This window comes from Artemia franciscana, chromosome 13 (genome assembly GCF_032884065.1).
Source record: "Artemia franciscana chromosome 13, ASM3288406v1, whole genome shotgun sequence".
In the NCBI taxonomy this organism is placed as follows: domain Eukaryota; kingdom Metazoa; phylum Arthropoda; class Branchiopoda; order Anostraca; family Artemiidae; genus Artemia; species Artemia franciscana.
Genome location: NC_088875.1, coordinates 29,480,750 through 29,500,257, shown reverse-complemented (window position 1 = coordinate 29,500,257; position 19,508 = coordinate 29,480,750). Strand labels below are relative to the sequence as shown.

The following is a 19,508-nucleotide window of genomic DNA, read 5'->3' as shown; positions in this document are numbered from 1 at the left end:
TTATTATCTTTTTATTTATTTGAACTTGTTGCTTCTATTTACTGATCAAATTCATTGAATCATTACTATTCTTTGACAACCTGGCCTACACTTTAGGTTTTTGGGTGATTAGCTCTATTTGCAGACTTTGTTTGTACAGTAAGTATGAAAAATCATCCATAATGCACCAATTAGTAACAAAGACTAATTGTCACCCTTCACAGCCCAAACAATGTATCTCAATAAACCAAAGCTTTGAAAACAGAGCATTTAAATGAAGTCACTACTCTATCACGAATATTTTTTGTTTTATGACACCTTCTTCAAAAATTTTCCTTTGCCCTGGATGTTATTAAGCAAAAAAACAATAGGTGTTGCAGCAAAGAATGAAATGTTGTGGATAACCAAAAACCAAGTGAAATACTTGTATTTTGTCAGATTACTTTCTTTGTGGAAGTTTTTGTTTAACACACCTTATTTTACTTTAACTTCCTATGCAATTTAATCTTTTTTTTTTTGCGTTTTCCTCTTAAAGGTCTCTGCAAATAACAGTTCGAAATTAGATCTTGTGGAAACATTTACGTCCCATTTATGAGAGATGCGGTTTTAGTGTCAGACAGAAAGTAAAGATTAATATGTCCCCATGTACTTTTCCTCATCCATTTCATATGAAAGGAGCGGTTGTTACCCTTGGACACCTTCATAGCCATCCAAAGCATGAGATCAAAATTGTAAGATAGCCATTTTGCTCAAAATATTTAAAGGTCAAATAAATATACCAACAGGGAGAAAATGAACAACGCAATCCCAAGGACATAAACACTAAAGTTAGCCAATTGACTATTGATCATATACATACTTTAGCAGAAAAAAGACAGACACATTAAGCCTTGGCTGCCCCATCAGCTTAAAGTGTCAAAATTGCCCATTGTTCACAGATAATAGGAGGGCATGGGCAGTCTTGGCTGAACAATCAGCTTGACACTTTAAAAGATTGTTCTATAGGAAAGAAGACCTTGTATTTTTGTAGAGGAGGAGTTTTCGCTGTAATTATCTTCCAATAAAAAAAAACTTCTGGTTCACGTTATTATTTTCTGTGAGATTTGGACTACACACGAAATGATTCCAAACCATTTAACAAATGTTTAAATCAAGAAAGATAATTAAGTGTTTTAATTTTAGCATGATTAATAAAACTTATTTATTTGGTTATAATAGCCTAAAGGAAGATGCATAAACAAGAAAATAGATGGCACGTAATTAAAAACTTACATAGTAAGTGTTTCGTTCCATCTTGGATTATGATCTCCTTTAACACTTTCTGTTTTTCTTGTATGTTTCTTATCCACCACTATTTCCACATATGCATTTGGCTTCTTGGACACATGCTCCTGGTTCAAATTGACATATTCAACTAGAAAAAACGTTACCTTAAGAAGTAAATAGCAAAACTGCCTTGTTGACTTGTAATATATGTTTCTAGTCCCAATAATCATTTCTTAGTTTTAGGCATAGTATTGAATTGTTTCTTCTAGGTCAACCCCCCCCCCCCCCGAAGGTTTGCCTTGGTAAAACAAAAAACCATAAATCATTGACATAGTAAGGATGCACAGCGTATTTTCAAACAGTTTGTGTTAAAAAAAAACAAACTGGAAGCAAGCAGTGACTCTGCTTAATAGTAATCAAAACTCTAAAAATAAAACTTTGATATCAGTAGATACATCAAAGAATTGGCTTTTTATAGTGATTAAATAAAAAACAAGTTTTTTTAAATGAAAGTAAGGAGCGACATTAAAACTTAAAACGAACAGAAATTACTTCGTATATGAAAGGGGCTGCTTTCTCATCAATGTCCCGCTCTTTACGCTAAAGTTTGACTCTTTCTCTCAACACTTCTCCTTAAAACAGTAAAAAATCTTAGCGTAAAGAGCGGGGCATTGATGAAGAAGCAGCCCCTTTCATATACGAAGTAATTTCTGTTCGTTTTAAGTTTTAATGTCGCTCCTTACTTTCATTTAAAAAAAAACTTTTTTTTTTTATTTAATTTCTGAACGTTTTTGAATCAATGCATGTTTTGATTTTGGCTCTCCGCAGAGGAATAATTAAAACGAAATTTGCATATTTATTTTTTTTGGTTAAATGGCTTTCTCATAGTTTTGATCGAATGATTTTGAGAAAAAAAGGAGCGGGGGAGGAAGCCAAATTGCCCTCCGATTTTTTGGTTACTGAAAAAGGCAACTAGAACTTTTAATTTTTTACGAATGTTTTTATTAGTAAAGATATACATAACTTATAAATTAGCTTACGTAACGAACTTTTGTATTCTCATGTTTTTATTACATATATGAGGGAGTTCACCCCCTCGTCAGTACCTCGCTCTTTACACTAAAGCTTAAATTTTGTCCCAATCCATTAAGAATGACCCCAGAATCACAACAGCCGTAGAATAAATAGTTGAAATTACTAAAAATACTTTAGCGTAAAGAGCGAGGTATTAGGAAGAGGTTAGCCCCTCATATGCGTAATAATTTCTGTTCGTTTTAAGTTTTAATGCTGCTCCTTACTTCTAGTTGAAAAAACTTTTTCATATTTATTTTTTCATTGCTTTTTTTTTAAATAATGCTAGAAAATCCTGCGCTCCCTTCATGGAAATGTTCTTCCCCTATGACATATTTTTCGATGGAAAGTTCCTCAACATATACCCCTCTTCTCAACCCCTACCCCAACCAAAAAATCCCCCTGAAAACGTCTGTACACTTCCCAATAACCATTACTATACGTAAACACTGGTCAAAGTTTGTAACTTGTAGCCCCTCCAACGGGGACTACTCGTCCCCAAAGACATAGTTATAAGGTTTTTCGACAACGCTGAATAAAATGGCTATCTCAGAATTTTGATCCATTGACTTTGGGAAAATAATTAGCGTGGGAGGGGGCCTAGGTGCCCTCCAATTTTTTTGGTCAGTTGAAAAGGACACTAGAACTTTTCAGTTCCGTTAGAATGAGCCCTATCGCCAGATTCTAGGACCACTGGGTCGATACGATCACCCCTGGGGAAAAAACAACAACAAACAAACAAACAAATAAACACGCATCTGTGAACTTTCTTCTGGCAAAAAATACAAAATTCCACATTTTTGTAGATAGGAGCTTGAAACTTCTACAACAGGGTTCTCTGATACGCTGAATCTGATTGTATGATTTTCGTTAGAATTCTATGACTTTTAGGGGTGTTTCCCCCCATTTACTAAAATAAGGCAAATTTTCTCAGGCTCGTAACTTTTGATAGGTAAGACTAAACTTAATGAAACTTATATATTTAAAATCAGAATTAATATGCGATTCTTTTTATGTAGCTATGAAAATTCCATTTTTAGAGTTTTGGTTACTATTGAGCCGGGTCGCTCCTTACTACAGTTCGTTACCACGAACTGTTTGACTCCAAATGTACACGGTTCTTTAAGTTTTACGCAAGTCTACCCATTAAAAGCAACAATTCTGAAAAAAATTGCCTGATTTCACCAAAAAGAGGGAAAACAACCGCAAAAAGTGAAGAAACCTTAATGAAATGGCACCATCAAATTAAACGTATCAGAGAACACTATTGTAGAGGTTTCAAGCTCCCAACAGCGAAAATGTGGAACTTTGTATTTTTGTCAGAAGAAAGATCATGAATGCATGTTTACTTTTTTTTCTCTCAGGTGTCGTTGAACGGATATTAAAAGTGCTAGTGCCCTTTTTAAGTGACCAAAAAGATTGGAGGACAGTTAGCCCCCTACCACGCTTCTTTTTTCGAATTTCATGGAGGATTTTCCGTGGGGGTGATTTTTCGCAGTAGAAATACTCCAGAGGGAATCTTCTGTGAGATAAATTGCCCACAGGGGAATTTTCCGCGGGAGCAACTTACCACTGGAGGAAGGGAGTTCTGAGAAAAATTTTCAATGAGAAGAAGGATTTCCGGGGAAATTTTTCACAGAAAGAGGGATTTCCGGCATGATTTCAAAAACAATCAGAAATTAAAGTCTTTTCCTAATGATAGAATTATCTAGATAAAATTTTCTGAAGGGAAGGGGTATTTTACGTGGGATAGCTTTCTATGGAGGGGTTTCCCATGAAACGAGGGGGAGCCATATGTCCAGTATTATTTAAAAACCATCAGAAAAAATGTTTTTTCACATGAAAGTAAGGAGCGACACTAAAACTTAAAACGATCAGAAATTATTCCATATATGAGGGCATCCCCTCAATACATCGCTCTTTACGCTAAAGTTCGACTTTTTTCCCCAATATTTTAAGAAAGACACTTGAAACAAATGTTGACCGTTTCATTGGAATAAAAAAAAAAATCAGTACTAAAAACTTTAGCTTGAAGAGCGAGGTGCTGAAGATGGAGGCAACCCCTCTCATACACAGAATAATTTCAGTTTGTTTTAAGTTTTAAGGTTGCTCCTTACTTTCAGTTGAAAACATTGATTTTTTTTATTATTTAATCTTAACCAAGTTTTATTTGAGTTAATTAAGCTTTAAATTTAATTAATAATAGTTAAGCTTTCAATTTACAAAACATAAAAGAGTCACAAAGATTTATTTGTGTCCATTCTACCTATACAACTGATGAAAAGGAGCGTTAACGTCCTGTCATGAGATAAAGTTTTAAGCATGTTTTTTTTCTAAGCTGGAAATTTGAAAGCAGCAAAATGTTAATATTCAATTGTTGCTTCAGGAAAATTTCTAACTCAAACTTTATTAATGTGAATATGTAAAGCCTAAGAACTAGCATTGGTGCCATAAAGAAAGAAAAATCTTAGAAAGGAATCAGGCATTGCATTAGAATCAGGACATTCACCTAAAATTATGATTAGAATCAGTATTGGGGAAAATTCTGGCAGCATCCCATCAGACAGTTTGCAGCAACAAACATAAGTAAGTAAGTCTGCTACCTAAGTGAAGAACAATATATCTTCAATGCATCCTTTTTTTCACCAGGCCACTGTGTTGGGGAGGAGTTTTCATAGAAACTTCAGACAAGACACATTTAATTGAAAATTGGAAGTCCTAGTGTGTTTGTCAAGATTCCAAAGTGATTGGAGGGTATCTGGTGAAAATTTTTATATACCCATTTTGCTCAAAGCAGTCAAACATCCAAAAACTAGGCCTCCAATGATGACAAGACCCCCAGAGCCCTAGGACATGGGCTGTAAGTTATGCAGATCTCCTGTCATCTACACATAGGTTTTTTTTACTTGGAAAGATGGGCATTTTTGATCCTTAGTCTCCAAAAGGGTAGGAGTATTAAGAAGAAATATTCAGAGAATGTTGATCAAAATCAAACCACACTATGTGCATGCAGGTTGTCAAGAGAGTCTATCAGCAATGTCTCAGGAAAAGTTGAGGATATGAAGCTGAAACTTTCAGAGCATGTTAAGGGTGTTGGATTAAATCAAGAGACACTATGCACATTCAGGCTGTCAAAAAGGGCATATCTGCAATATCTGAAAATGGCAAAGCTTGTTGAGATTTTTGGGAATGCTGACGGAACATTAAACTAAATTGAAACACTTAATGTATCCAAGTGGTTAAAAATACCCATCTGCAAAATATCAGGAACAGCTACCGGTGTTTAGTTGAAACTTTCAGAGCATGTTGAGAGGGATGTTGATCTAAACCAGAAGACACTATATGCATCCATGTTGTCAAAACTGTGCATTTGAAGTATTTCAGGAATGGCCAGGGTATTAAGTTGAAATTTTTAGTGCATGTTGAAATAAATCAAATCACAATATGTACTTCCTGGTTGTTGAAAGGGCATACCTGTAACATATCTAAATCTTTTAAGGATATTAAGTTGAAATTTTATGGAATAATGAGAGGGATATTGAAGTAAATCAGAAGACACTAAAATGCACCAATTTTGTCAAAACGGCATATATGCGATAATTCATGAACAGCTAACAGTTTTAAGCTTAGAACTTTCAGGAAAAGTTGAGGGGTATATTGAATCAAATCATAAGTCACTTATGTGCATCCAGGTTATCAAAAGGGCATGTCTGCAATATCTCAGGATCCTCTAAGGGTACTGAGTTGAAAATTTCAGTTAATGGTGAGAAAGTACTGAACAAAACCAAAAATTACAATATGTATCCAATTGGTTAAAAGGGAACATGAGAAAAATATCAGGAACAGCATTGGGTATTTAATTTAAACTCTCAGGACAAACTGAGAGGAATTTTGAACTAAACCAAAAGACACTATATGCATGTATGCTGTCAAAATGGCGTATCTACTACACTTCAAGAATGGCTAAGGGTATTAAGTAGAAGCTTTCAGTGCATGTTGAGATATATCAAAACATGCAATGTGCTTCAAGGCTGTCAAAAGGGCATATCTGCAACATCCCAAGATCAGCTAAGTGTGTTAACTTGAAACTTTCAGGTTATGTTGAGGGAAACATGGAAATAAATTGTAAGACACTATGGACATCTAGGTTGTCAAACGACTACATCTGCAATGTCTCAGGAACTTCTATGGGTAATACATTACTTTGACAAGCTCAAAATACTTTTAGTTTGATAAACTAGTAGTTAAAACAAAATATAACATTATAAGATTCTTAGAATGAAATAGTTGATCAAAATTTGTCTGTACTCAAAGTTGTAACACGACGGGGGGTCAAAATAGGTTCAGCCCTTCAAAAGCCCTAAAATAAGGCATATTTTCAATCCATTTACTTGCAATAAAATCCCCCTGCCCACCCATCCAGAGTCCTAAAGTACAACTGCTACAAAAATATGTTGGAAATTTTTTACCAAAACCTAAATCGCAAACCAAAATCTTTATTTAAAAAAAGAAGAACTGAAAAAAAAATGTATTAAGTTGAAACTTTCAGGGAAATCTGAGGAAAATACTAAACTGAATAAAAAGACACCATGGACACACAGGTAGTGAAAAAGGTGTATCTAAGGCATCTAAGGGACAGTTAGGGGTATTTCTTCCGATTAGGTTGAGGGGAAACGTTGACATACATCAGAAGACACTAAGTGCATCCTGGTTGTCAAAAGGGCATACCAGCACTATCTCAGGAACAACTCAGTATAATAAGTTAAAAACTTAAGGGAATGCTGAAACTATAGAGACCTTATGCATCCAGGTTGCGAAATGACATATATTAAGTATCTTAAAAACACCTAAAGTATTAAGTTAAAACTCCAAGAAATGTTGAACTAAATAAAAGACACTATGTGCATCCAGATTATCCAAAGGGCATCTCTGCAATATCCCAGGTACAGCTAAGGATATAAATTAACAGCATAAGCAACTAAGCTGGAGTTGTGAGGGATGATTGGATGGGGAATTCCAGTAGATTCTAAGTTTTGACTTTGGGGGACCAAAGACAAAAAAAAATGCAGTTATATTGATTCTTAGTAAATAAAGCTCTTTTTTCTATTGATATGGTTGCAGTGGTTCTTGACATGCTAATTTAATGTAATTGTTTTCTTTATACAAGCAATCATAGTTTAGAATGAAAATTCCAACAAAATGGCGCTAGTACTTACAACAAAAACAGGCAAAGAAAAATACGAGACTATAGCTTATTAAACACTGACATGTAAAAAGGAGTGAACGAACTGGCAAAACGATTTGACAAAATTCTTTTTTTTTTAACAAAAGTCAGCATATTTTATAGACAAGCTCAAAATACATTTAATTTGATAAACAAGTAGTTGAAACTCTCAGGACAAACTGAGAGGAATTTTGAATTAAAGTAAAAGACACTATGTTCATCTATGCTGTAAAAATGACATACCTGCAATATTTCAAAAATGGCTAAGGGTATTAAGTTGAAGCTTACAGTGCATGTTGAGATATATCAAAACATTTTATGTGCTTCAAGGCTGTCAAAAGGGCATATCTACAAAATCCCAAGATCAGCCAAGTTTGCTAACTTGAAACTTTCAGGTTATGCTGAGGAAGATATTGAAATAAATTGTAAGACACTATGTGTATCTAGGTTGTCACACGATTGAATCTGCAATGTCTCAGGAACTTCTATGGGTATTGCATTACATTGACAAGCTCAAAATACATTTAATTTGATAAAGTAGTATTTAAACAAAATATAACATTATAAGATTCATAGAATGAAACAGTTGATCAGTATTTGTCTGTCATCAAATTTATAACATGATGGGAATCAAAATGACTTCAGCCCTACAAAAGCCCAAAAATAATGCATATTTTCAATCCATTTACATGGAATAAAATCCCCCCCCTACCCATCCATCCAAAGTCCTAAAGTACAACTGCTACAAAAATATGTTGAATTTTTTTTTACTGGAGCCTAAATTGCAAACCAAATCTTTAATTTTAAAGAGAAGAAATGAAAAAAAAAATACAAATATTCCTTTTATTAAGCAATAGAAAAAAAGGTGAATTAACAACAAATAGAAATCATTTCTTTTTAAATCTCCCACAAAAGTTTTTCAAAAAAAAGTAAAGAACAACATTAAACCAAAGACAAGCAGAATTAAGGTCAAATAACAATTCAAGCTAGAAACAAACATCATCCACTATTGATAAATAAAGGAAACCCAAAACAAGCAGAAAATACAATAAATAATCAAACTAAAAATGAACAGAAACTACCACAATAGAAGTAGGACTAACTCTTTTAAGGCTTATAAAGACCAGAATCTCCTTTGCGCTTTGCTGAAAATGAAATATATTTTAAACATTTTCTCTTTTATAACAATCATATATCAAAAATTGCTGAAATATTGGAATGAACATCAAAATATGTTAAACTATCATGCCTTCACTAGTACTTTTCAGTAATCTTAGTTCTTATGGTCATTCTTTTTTACTGATTTTACGACAAATAAAAACACACAACTTGAAATAAAAATTGTTTTAACTAAAATACAAATGATACTCTAATCTTAAAAAGGCTTAAGGAGAGTTCACCTTACTCCTGTTTGTGGCAGTTTCTATTCATCTTAAGTTTAACTTGATAATTTCTAGCAGCTTGTTTGTTTGGGATTTCATTTATTTATTAATAATGATTGTTTTTTATGCTTGTTTTAAGCTTGAATTTTACTTTGACTGTATTTTCTACCCGTCTTTGGTTTAATGTAGCTCTTTACTTTTTTTAAAAAATACTTCTTTTGAGGGATCTTTTTTAATTTTTTTAGAAAAGAAGGAAAACACAAGGCTGGTCAGGGATGTGTGTGTATTTTTTAAAATTGTTTTCTTCTTTTTGTAGCAGGGGTGATTGTGTTGTACCAAAAGACCTAGATTATCAGGGGCGGGCCTATTTCAATGGGTGATGAAAATTCTACTGTCCTTTAAGCAGCAAAATAGATTGCACCATAATACAGTTGGTGTTTCTGGTCTTTTTTGATAGCCTACAAAACAGGAATTGTGGCAAAAAGGAGGCTATGGTGCAAAAGATTAAAATGATGAGACGCCCAATGGAATTGAAATTATTGAGAAGCTATGTATTCAGCTTTCCCAGTGGCACATTTGTTCTTATAGCTAAATGCAGTCTTTGGAAAATGATTAGATAATATACATAGCTATTTCTAAGCTTCATCTAACTGAGTTCCCTCTTTTTGTTGCATTGCATGGCTTAGTTTCAGTGATATATAGGTGTACATCAGCTATTGGCGAGAAGGATTAGTGGATCTTTCTGTCAATGAAGCCTAAAAAGAGGATTTTGTGGCCTAAATCTTCTAAAATACTCTGGTCATTCAGATAAATACAGAAAGGGAGGGATTGTTATGATTTCCCCCTTAATCTCCAGTCATTCAGAGGAATTTTCCTCTCCTCGTAGAACTGTTTGTGACATAACCTAAAAATTACAATCATATGCTGGAGTGGAGGAGAAGCCTCTTTACAACAGATTTATTTGAAAAATCTCCTTTAAAAACACTAAAAAAAACCTCAATTTTTTTAATTAAAAAAAAAAGTTTAAGCCTATATTACATTGTTTGCATCAACAGGTTCTACTCTTCATGCTAATTACAAATATGAAAAATTCATTAGTTTTCAAAAATCATGGGTGCTGAGGAGGGTGAAAACTTTCCTCTTGTTGTAGAAGCAATTGTTAATTCAGGAGAATTTTACTTAATTTTGTAAATCAAATAGACAAAATAAGCCCTTTTTAAGGTATTATTATGTAAAAGATATACTGGTGAATAAAGACTGGTGGTTGAAGGAGCAGTAGCCTCCCCACCTTTAGGACACTCCTGAATATGGTATTAAATCTGAAAAGCAACAACAAGTAAGTAGGTTGTTCTTTTGTGCATAAGTGTTTTTATTGGCACCTTGGGTTTGACACCCATCTTTCTCAAATGATTGCAGTAGATTTCCACTTAGATCCTGCACCTTTAGTTGAACAATTTGTTTGGTTCCAGTAGCACTACAGTTACATGATAAAGCTGGCTCTATACTAATCACCTTCTCCTTGACAGTACTAACCTCTTTTCTAAGTGAGGTCTCATAATTGACTCTTGTGTTTGAGAAACTCGCCTGGAGGCTTGATATATCTTGTCAGATAACCCGTGTGATATCTTCAATAGTAGCTGCAGGATGATACTGAGTTATAACGCCATGAGCATTTACTTTGCACTGTGGATATGTCCATTTGAAACCACCTTTATATCCCATTTTGTTTTGAATACAGTATACTCACCTTCAGAGACATTCAGCAGTCACAATTCAGCACACTAAGATTCTTCATCGAAGTTCAAGCTACAAAACACATACTTGTCTGTATTCTTCATTAGACTTTCTCTTTGGTGTTTTGTGTTCTGTGGTGGGTTCCTTATTGGTTAGATTCTAAAGTGTTTGTAACTATGCTACTGAGCTAACTTGTAGGAAGTGCAGGTACTTAAATTACCTTTCCCTATCAGTTCAAGGACAGTATTTGGCTACCACCAACATGGCTCGTCTTGTCTACTCCAGCTCCCTTTTGCACATATTATTGCTAACGTATTGTATATACCTGTATTTTAAGCAGTGATGCCAATGTCAGTTGAATTCAATTACTACACTGGCCTAGTAAATTCAGCACTAAAATTAGGTTCACCAACTTTTTGGAAAAATCTGATATTACTTAGAAGAATTTTCCTAGTCAGTCATATACATTAAGAGCTATAAGGAGATCACACATTGGTTTATTTCTTCTTGTAGAATGAATGCCTCATAGAAAAAAAAAACTTACAAAACTACAGAATCTTTGAAACTCACCAAAAATATTGTTATCATATACTGATAGATAAATATACCAGGAGTTTTTTTTTTTATCTGATAGAAAATGGATGACAGCTTATTCAGCTCCAAAGTATAATAGGAAAATAATTCATTGCTAAAAGTTTAAATAACTGCTTTTGAGTACAATTTAATAATTGCAATGACCTATTGAATAAGCTTATATAATGTGGGATACAATTTTTATAGCTGCAAACAGTGTATTTAAAAAACTATTGTGAATGGTAATACTCCATTGTTACTACTTAATTCCCCATGCTCATCAGTTCTCAAAACGGATCTAATCAAAGTTTCTAGATATTCATTTTGCTTAGAATAATTGGAAGCTCAGGAAATAATGTCTGTGACAACCCCCATACCTTCTCAAGACCAGAACATAATTTGCACTTTACTGAAAACAAAATACATTTATAATGTTTTCACTTGTTATAATGTTTTTACTAGATACACAAAGGGTGACGTCCTCCACCTTGCACTCAAATCAAAGAGCAAGTGTCTTGTACACTTTTTAAGAGTAATAAGAGATTGGAGGGCAAGCAGCAGAAGTTTTTCAAAAAAAGTAAAGAGCTCCATTAAGTCAAGAATGAGCAAAATTATGACAAATAATCTTCCAAGTGTAAAACTACCACAAATAAGTAGTAAGTGCAAAACTATCAATAAAAAATTAAAGTGTAAAACTATCAATCAATAAATGAAACTGAAAACATACAGAAATTACAATAAATAGCCAAGTCAAACTCAACACAAACAAAAATTAACATGAGTAGGGCTGAAACCCCCATATCTTCTCAAGACCAGAACTCAATTTGTGCTTTAGTAAAAACAAAACATGTCTGAAATGTTTTCACCTTCTTACTTTCATAAATAAAAATTATCAAAACCTTAAGGAAAAAATGTCAGTATATGTCAATTAAACTGAACATCCAGTCATTTGTTTGTTGTTGTATTTTTCAGCACCTCATTACTACATAATCATAAAGTCAAGGGATGCATACAAAAGTTGGTCAAGCACTTCAATGCATTTGTGTTCAAGTTGAGGGATGGTGGAGAGAATTTGGCCTCATAGAAAGAATAGCAATCAGATATAGGAACAGCAGCAGCAGTTTTGGGGATCCTTGGATGGAATGCTCACAAAAGAAAATGAGAGTTATCTCTGCTTTTTGTACTGTCTTATTCTGTGATCTTTTTGTAGTGATTCTGAAGTTCCTTGGAAAACTTCTTCCTTGTTGCAATGCAGACAGAATTAAAAGAATTAGACTGTAGTTGGCTGCATTCAATCTACAGATGTAGCCAAAACTTTGCTGAAACATATGACTGAGAGACTCTAATTTTAGTGACACTTGGTAATAGTTCCTAGATGGTAACGTTTCAATGGAACAGCACAAGATTGTTCATGTGGCACATCTTTGCTTGATGTATATCAAAGAGAATATGTTTTTCCTTAATAGGCAGTGGTGGTAGCTTGATCAGCAGGACCAAGGGTACTTAATCTTGGAAAGCATTGTAGAAACATTATCAAATTGAAATATAGTTCAGTGTTGATTGATGTTCAATTAATACATATGATGGATTTGGTGTTTTAGGTTGATTAGTAGGTACCTAAGAAGTTTTATTTGGTGAGAAAAAAAAAAACAATATGGGCAGGTGATCAGAGATAAATAACCACAACAAACCTTTGGTTAAGATTCAACTAAGGATAAAGAAGCAAATACATACTTTGTTGGGTGTGGACAGGGAATTGTGAAATCTATGTCTTTATCAACAAAATTCAACCGATTATCAAATATTCCACTAACCAGTGATGTAGATAAGTGCTCACTCGTGATGAGTGAGCAGATATAGGAGTTAGGTAAAAGTTAAAATCTTCAACTATTAGGCATGCAGAATTAGTTCATTTCTGACACAAATGAGTGCCATACTAGGGTTCAGGATCATATCCTGATTATAACAAGAGCTAAGAGCTCATATGGCACTTGTGACGAGGCGAGAAGAGCTAAGAGCCAAGAGATCATATGGTATGAGCTCTAACAAAATTCTATGAATCAATAGATTGATTTAAAAAGGAAAATAAGAGGCTTAATGCCGGTCGGGATTTAAAATAAGAGCTCTGAGTCACGATGTCCTTCTAAATATCAAAATTCATTAAGATCCGATCACCCACTCGTAAGTTATAAATACCTCATTTTTTCTAATCTTTCCTCTCCCTTTTGCCCCCTAGATGGTCGAATCTGGGAAAACGACTTTATCAAGTCAAATTGTGCAGCTCCCTGACACGCCTACAAATTTTCATCGCCCTAGCACGTCCAGAAGCACGGAACTCGCCAAATCACTGAACCCCTCCCCCCAACTCCCCCAAAGAGAGCGAATCCAGTATGATTCTGTCAATCACGTATCAAGGACATTTGTTTATTCTATCTGCCAAGCTTCATCCCAATTCCTCCACTCCAAGTGTTTTTCCAAGATTTCCCCCTCCAACTCCCCCCAATGTCAAAAGATCTGGTCGGGATTTGAAATAAGAGCTCTGAGACATGAATTCCTTCTAAAAATCAAATTTCATCACAATCAGATCATCTATTCGTAAAATATAAATACCCCAATTTTCATGTCTTCCAAGAATTCCGGTTTCCCCCTCCAACTCCCCCAAATGTCACAGGATCCGGTCGGAATTTGAAATTAGAACTTTAAAGCACAAGATCCTTCTAAATATCAAATTTCATTAAGATCTGGTCACCCTTTCGTAAGTTACAAATACCTCAATTTTCAAAATTACCTCCCCCCCCCAATTCCACCAAAGAGAGCAGATCCGGTCCAGTTATGTCAGTCACATATCTTAGACAGGTTTCTATTCTTCCCATTCAGTTTCATCCTGATCTCACCGCTTTAAGTATTTTCTAAGATTTCTGGTCCCCCCCCAATGAATGACCCTTGATCCGGTTGAGATTTAAAATAAGATATCTGAGTTACGAGGTCCTTCTAAATATGAAGTTTCATGAAGATCCGATCACTCCTTCGTAAGTTAAAAATACGTAATTTTTTCTTATTTTTCAAAATTACCCCCCCCCCCCGCAATTGATCGGATCCGTTCCAATTATGTAAATCACATATGCAAGACTTCTGCTTATTTTTCCAACCAAGTTTCATCCCAATCCCTCCAATCTAAGCGTTTTCCATCATTTTAGGTTTCCCCACCCCAAACTTCCCCCAATGTCACCAGATCCGGTCAGGATTTAAAATAAGAGCTTTGAGACACGATATCCTTCTAAATATCAAATTTCATGGAGATTCAATCACCCGTTCGTAAGTTAAAAATACCTCATTTTTTCTAATTTTTCAGAATTAACCCCCCCCCCCCAACTACCCCAAAGAGAGCGGATCCATTCTGGTTATGTCAATCATGTATCTAGGACTCGTGTTTTTTTTCCCACCAAGTTTCATCCCGATCCCTCCACTCCAAGTGTTTTCCAAGTTCTAGGTTTCCCCCTCCCAACTCCCCCCAATGTCACCAGATCCGGTCGGGTTTAAATTAAGAGCTCTAAGCCACGATATCCTTCTAAATATCAAATTTCATTGACATCCGATCACCCATTCATAAGTTGAAAATACCTCATTTTTTTAATTTTTCAGAAATACCCCCCCCCCCAACTACCCCAAAGAGAGTAGATCCATTCCGTTTATGTCAATCATCTATCTAGGACTTGCGTTTATTTTTCCCACCATGTTTCATCCTGATTCCTCCACTCTAAGTGTTTTCCAAGTTTTAGGTTTCCCCCTCCCAACTCCCCGCCCCCGTCACCAGATCCGGTCGGGATTTAAAATAAGAGCTCTAAGACACGATATCCTTCTAAACATCAAATTTCATTGAGATCCGATCACCCGTTCGTTGAAAAATTAACCCTTCGTTGAAAAAGTTGAAAATACCTCATTTTTTTCTTATTTTTAAGAATTACTCCCCCCCCCCAACTACCACAAAGAGAGCAAATCAGTTCCAATTATGTCAATCATGTATCTGGGACCTGCGCTTATTTTTTCCATCAAGTTTCATCCCAATCCCTCTGTTCCAAGTGTTTTCCAAGATTTTAGGCTTCCCCCACCTCCAACTCCCCCCAATGTCATCAGATCCGGTCGGGATTTAAAATAAGAGCTCTGAGACACAATATCATTCCAAACATCAAATTTCATTAAGACCCAATCACCCGCTCATAAGTTAGAAATACTTCATTTTTTCAATTTTTTCTGAATTAACCGGCCCCCCACTCCCTCCCCCCAGATGGTCAAATCGGGAAAACGACTATTTCTAATTTAATCTGGTCCGGTCCCTGATATGCTTGCTAAATTTCATTGTCCTAGCTTACCTGGAAGTGCCTAAAGTAGCAAAGCCAGGACTTTAGGTTTTCCCCCTCCAACTCCCCCCAATGTCATCAGATCCGGTCGGGATTTAAAATAAGAGCTCTGAGACACAATATCATTCCAAAAATCAACTTTCATTAAGATCCAATCACCCGCTCATAAGTTAAAAATACTTCATTTTTTCTATTTTTTGCAAATTAACCGGCCCCCCACTCCCCCCCGGATGGTCAAATCGGGAAAACGACTATTTCTAATTTAATCTGGTCCAGTCCCTGATACGCTTGCCAAATTTCATCGTCCTAGCTTACCTGGAAGTGCCTAAAGTAGCAAAACTGGGACCGACAGACAGACAGATTGACAGACAGACCGACAGAATTGGTGATTGCTATATGTCACTTGGTTAATACCAAGAACCATAAAAATAGACACAAGTCTATTAGGCTATTTAGCAATCCCATTGATGAGTTAATCGAAAATTTACCCAATTTTTATTGGTAAACATAATGCCTTTTTTATGCTCTTTACAAATATAATAATTGCTTTTATTGCAAATTCAAACTTAAGCACTTTTTGAGCCCTTAAAAATGACAAATTTTCAATTAAAGTATGAGTTATTGGTCATTTTTGAAAAAATCATACTACATTTTTTCAATTGTTTTTGACAAGATAGTACTAGATTTTCTCAGTGCCAAAATTATTTATAGTTAGGTTACATCAGAAAGTGCTTAAATTTGAATATGCAATGGAAGTGACTATTATATTCATAAAAAGCATAAAAAAGGCATTGAGTGGTATGTTCACTTTATTGGTAAATCAATAATATGAACTGTCATATGTTTACCTTGAATCACAGCTTGGAGTGATATAAGGGTTTTCCATCCTTGTGATGCTCCAGTGATGAAAAAAAATTTGTTTGGTGTAGATTGTGGTTGTTGATCTAGACCATTCCTTATCAAGGTGGGACTTGAACATGTTGGTTGAAGTTACAGCAACTGTTCCCTCAGACAGTTGATTCCACAGATTGATGATTCTTTGGCTGAAGAAATGACCTCTATGTCTACTCGTGGAATGCTGCATGGGGAGCTCCATTGAATGGCCTCTCATACCAAAATGCAAGGGCTGTGCAAAGAGACTGGGAAGGGTGTTTTTAGAAAGGATTTCTTTGGTTAAAATAATATCACCCCTTTTCCTTTGGTATGTCAGTGCTGGCAGCTTCAAACAATGTAGTTTTTCTTTGTATGGAAATTTATTCATGCTGCTAACCATCTTAGTGGCACAATGCTGGACATCCTCAAGCAGCTTCTTATCTTTTTTGAAAAAAGAGGCTGCCAATGACATTCCAACCTCCAGATGTGGTTGTGCAAGCCCCTTATATAACTTCATAAAAACTCTTGGGTGTTGGCTGGAGATGGTTCTTTTTATAAGACCAAGGGATTTATTTGCAGAAGATGAAACAGACTTAGCATGACAGCTAAACTTTAATTGGTGATCAACAATAACCCCAAGATCTCTTTCATCAGAAACAGCAGAAAGGAAGTTGTCTTGATGGAAATACTTATGATAATTGTTTTGTTTGCCAAAATGGATGACATGACATTTGTCAACGTGAAAAGCAAGGAGCAACATGTTGGCCCATCTTCCTAGACTGCCAAGATCTGTTTGAATTGATTGCTGGTCAATCAATTCAAACATGTTGGCCCATCTTCCTAGACTGTCAAGATCTGTTTGAATTGATTGCTGGTCAGAGGGAGTAGCCGCTTTTCCAACTAGTTTTGAGTCATTAGCATAAAGGGTAAGAATATTTCAAAGAAGGGTAGGTAGATTGTTGACATAGAAGTTGAAAAGTGTTGGTCCAAGAATAGTGCCCTGGGGCATGTCACTTAATATACTTGTGGGAGAAGAGAAATGAGGAGTTCCTTGTCAATCAAAAACTCTGATACTCTGTGATCTTTCAGAGAGGAAGCCCATAATCCACAGTACAGCACCTTCATTGACACCTGCAGCCTTCAGTTTGATTATGAGGAATTCATGACAAACCTTATTGAATGCTTTGGACAGATCAAAAAGAATCATGTCAAAAGGAAGACCCTTATCAAGCAGTGTAGTCACTAATTCATATGTTTAGATGAGGTTAGTGTCCACAGATCTACCAAATCTGAATCCATGTTGTGATGTGGAGACAATTTTATTGACCTCAAGATGTTCAATTAGAGCTTTGTTTACAAATCTCTCAAGTACCTTAACAACTGCAGAAGTGATGCTTATAGGGTGGTAATATTCTGCAGAGTCTCTTTGTCCCTTTTTAAGGATTGGGGTTAGATAAGATGTTTTCCAGTCATGTGGTAGTTCCTCATTTTGAAGAGATAACCAGAGCAGCATGCACAGGGGGTAGCTGAGAGCTCTTCTAGCAAATCAGGCATTGGAAAAAGCACTTCATACAATGGAGGACCCAGTGAGGAGGTACCTGAGTTTTGGGTAAAGGCAGAAGCAAATTGTGCATTTAGAAAATCAGCCTTATCTATTGGAGATGAGTGTAGTACACCATGGTCAACAAGGTCAGGAATAGCATGAAAAGATTTGAGTTTTTAGCAGATAACTGTCTTTAGAAAGATTTTGGGTATAAATTGATGTCAGAAGCTAATTTTTCCTTGTAAGCAGATTTCAGTTTTTTGACAGAATCTGTTACACAATTCTGTGCTATCCTGTAAATTGACAGGGTCCCCTGGTTCCTCTTCTTCATATAGTGTTTCTAAGCTCTATATTTCTAGTTAATCAGCTTTTTAACTTCCTTGTTTAGCTTTTTATCTTTTGTAATTTGTTTTGTCTTTAGTGCCCAATTAATAGGTAAGATTCTAGTTTAGCGACTTCTTGCTATCTCAGAAAGGGGTTAGGTTAGGAAAATGAAACTTTCAGGGATGGGTTTATAGGCTGAAGTGTGTCCTAGGAAGGTATTTTGAAGTACCTACCTCTACTCCCTCTCTCTCTCTAGAGGGTCCTGACCTTTGATGACCTTTAAAAATATGTGTTACAAAATTAGAACCTTGCAAAATAGACCTTCTGCTTGAATGAAGTACATCAAAATTGTTTTCAGCTTCACAACTTTGCTCAATCCTAATTTATAAGGTTTTAAAGATATGCAAATACATTTCCTAAATTTTGAATAAAAAAAACATTGATATGGCTCAGAATTCTACTCAAATAACAGGGAATGCATTTTCAGAACTAAAGGCAGAGAAAAAGTAACTGGTAACTGAAAATTAAGGTAAAATGTTATTTTGTCAAAATTTTAATAGGTATAGACCTGTAATGTAGGCAAATTCCAGGGTCCTCTAGAGGGAGAAGGAGTAGAGGTGGGTACTTTAAAATACCTTCCCAGGATATGCTTTAGCCTGTAGACCCATCCCCAAAAGTTTCATTTTCCTAACCTAACCCCTTTCCAAGATAGCAAGAAGTCACTAAAGAATTTTACCCAGTTAATATTTCATTACCTTACAGACTAAAGCTATACCTAGGTAATAGAGGAGGAGGGGGAGAATGCAATTGCTGCAGAAGCAATTAATACATAGCAAAAGTGTTTTTTTTTTTTTTTTTAGCCCTGGTTGAAGATTTTCTCTCTCAGAAAAATGTAATAGGCTTAGGTAACAAAATAGCAGCACTATTATAGCCTAGTCTATTCTCTATTCACAATTTTCATAAATATAATGGTGGCTACCATATGCCCCTAACCCCTAAAGAGCCTGGGTATAGCTTTACACCTATAGGCCTACTTAAGAGCATAGAATTTGAAACAAAATACTTTAGTCTAGGCATAATATCAGAACTGTTTCTTTAGTATGTACAGGAATTTTCTAGCCTATTTATATTTTCAGTCTTAATTAGCCTAGGCTGATTTAATGTAGATTTTTCAAATCTTT

General features: G+C 35.3%; 1 protein-coding gene across 1 annotated transcript in view; it reads right to left on the bottom strand.

The window, feature by feature from the left end:
- Positions 1-19,508, bottom strand: part of LOC136034775 (E3 ubiquitin-protein ligase Su(dx)-like) — a 67,087-nt gene that overhangs the window by 46,021 nt on the left and 1,558 nt on the right. The window contains exon 2 of the mRNA XM_065716187.1: positions 1,252-1,393. Within this exon, the coding sequence (XP_065572259.1) occupies positions 1,252-1,393 (142 nt within the window). The remainder of the gene's footprint in view (positions 1-1,251; positions 1,394-19,508) is intronic.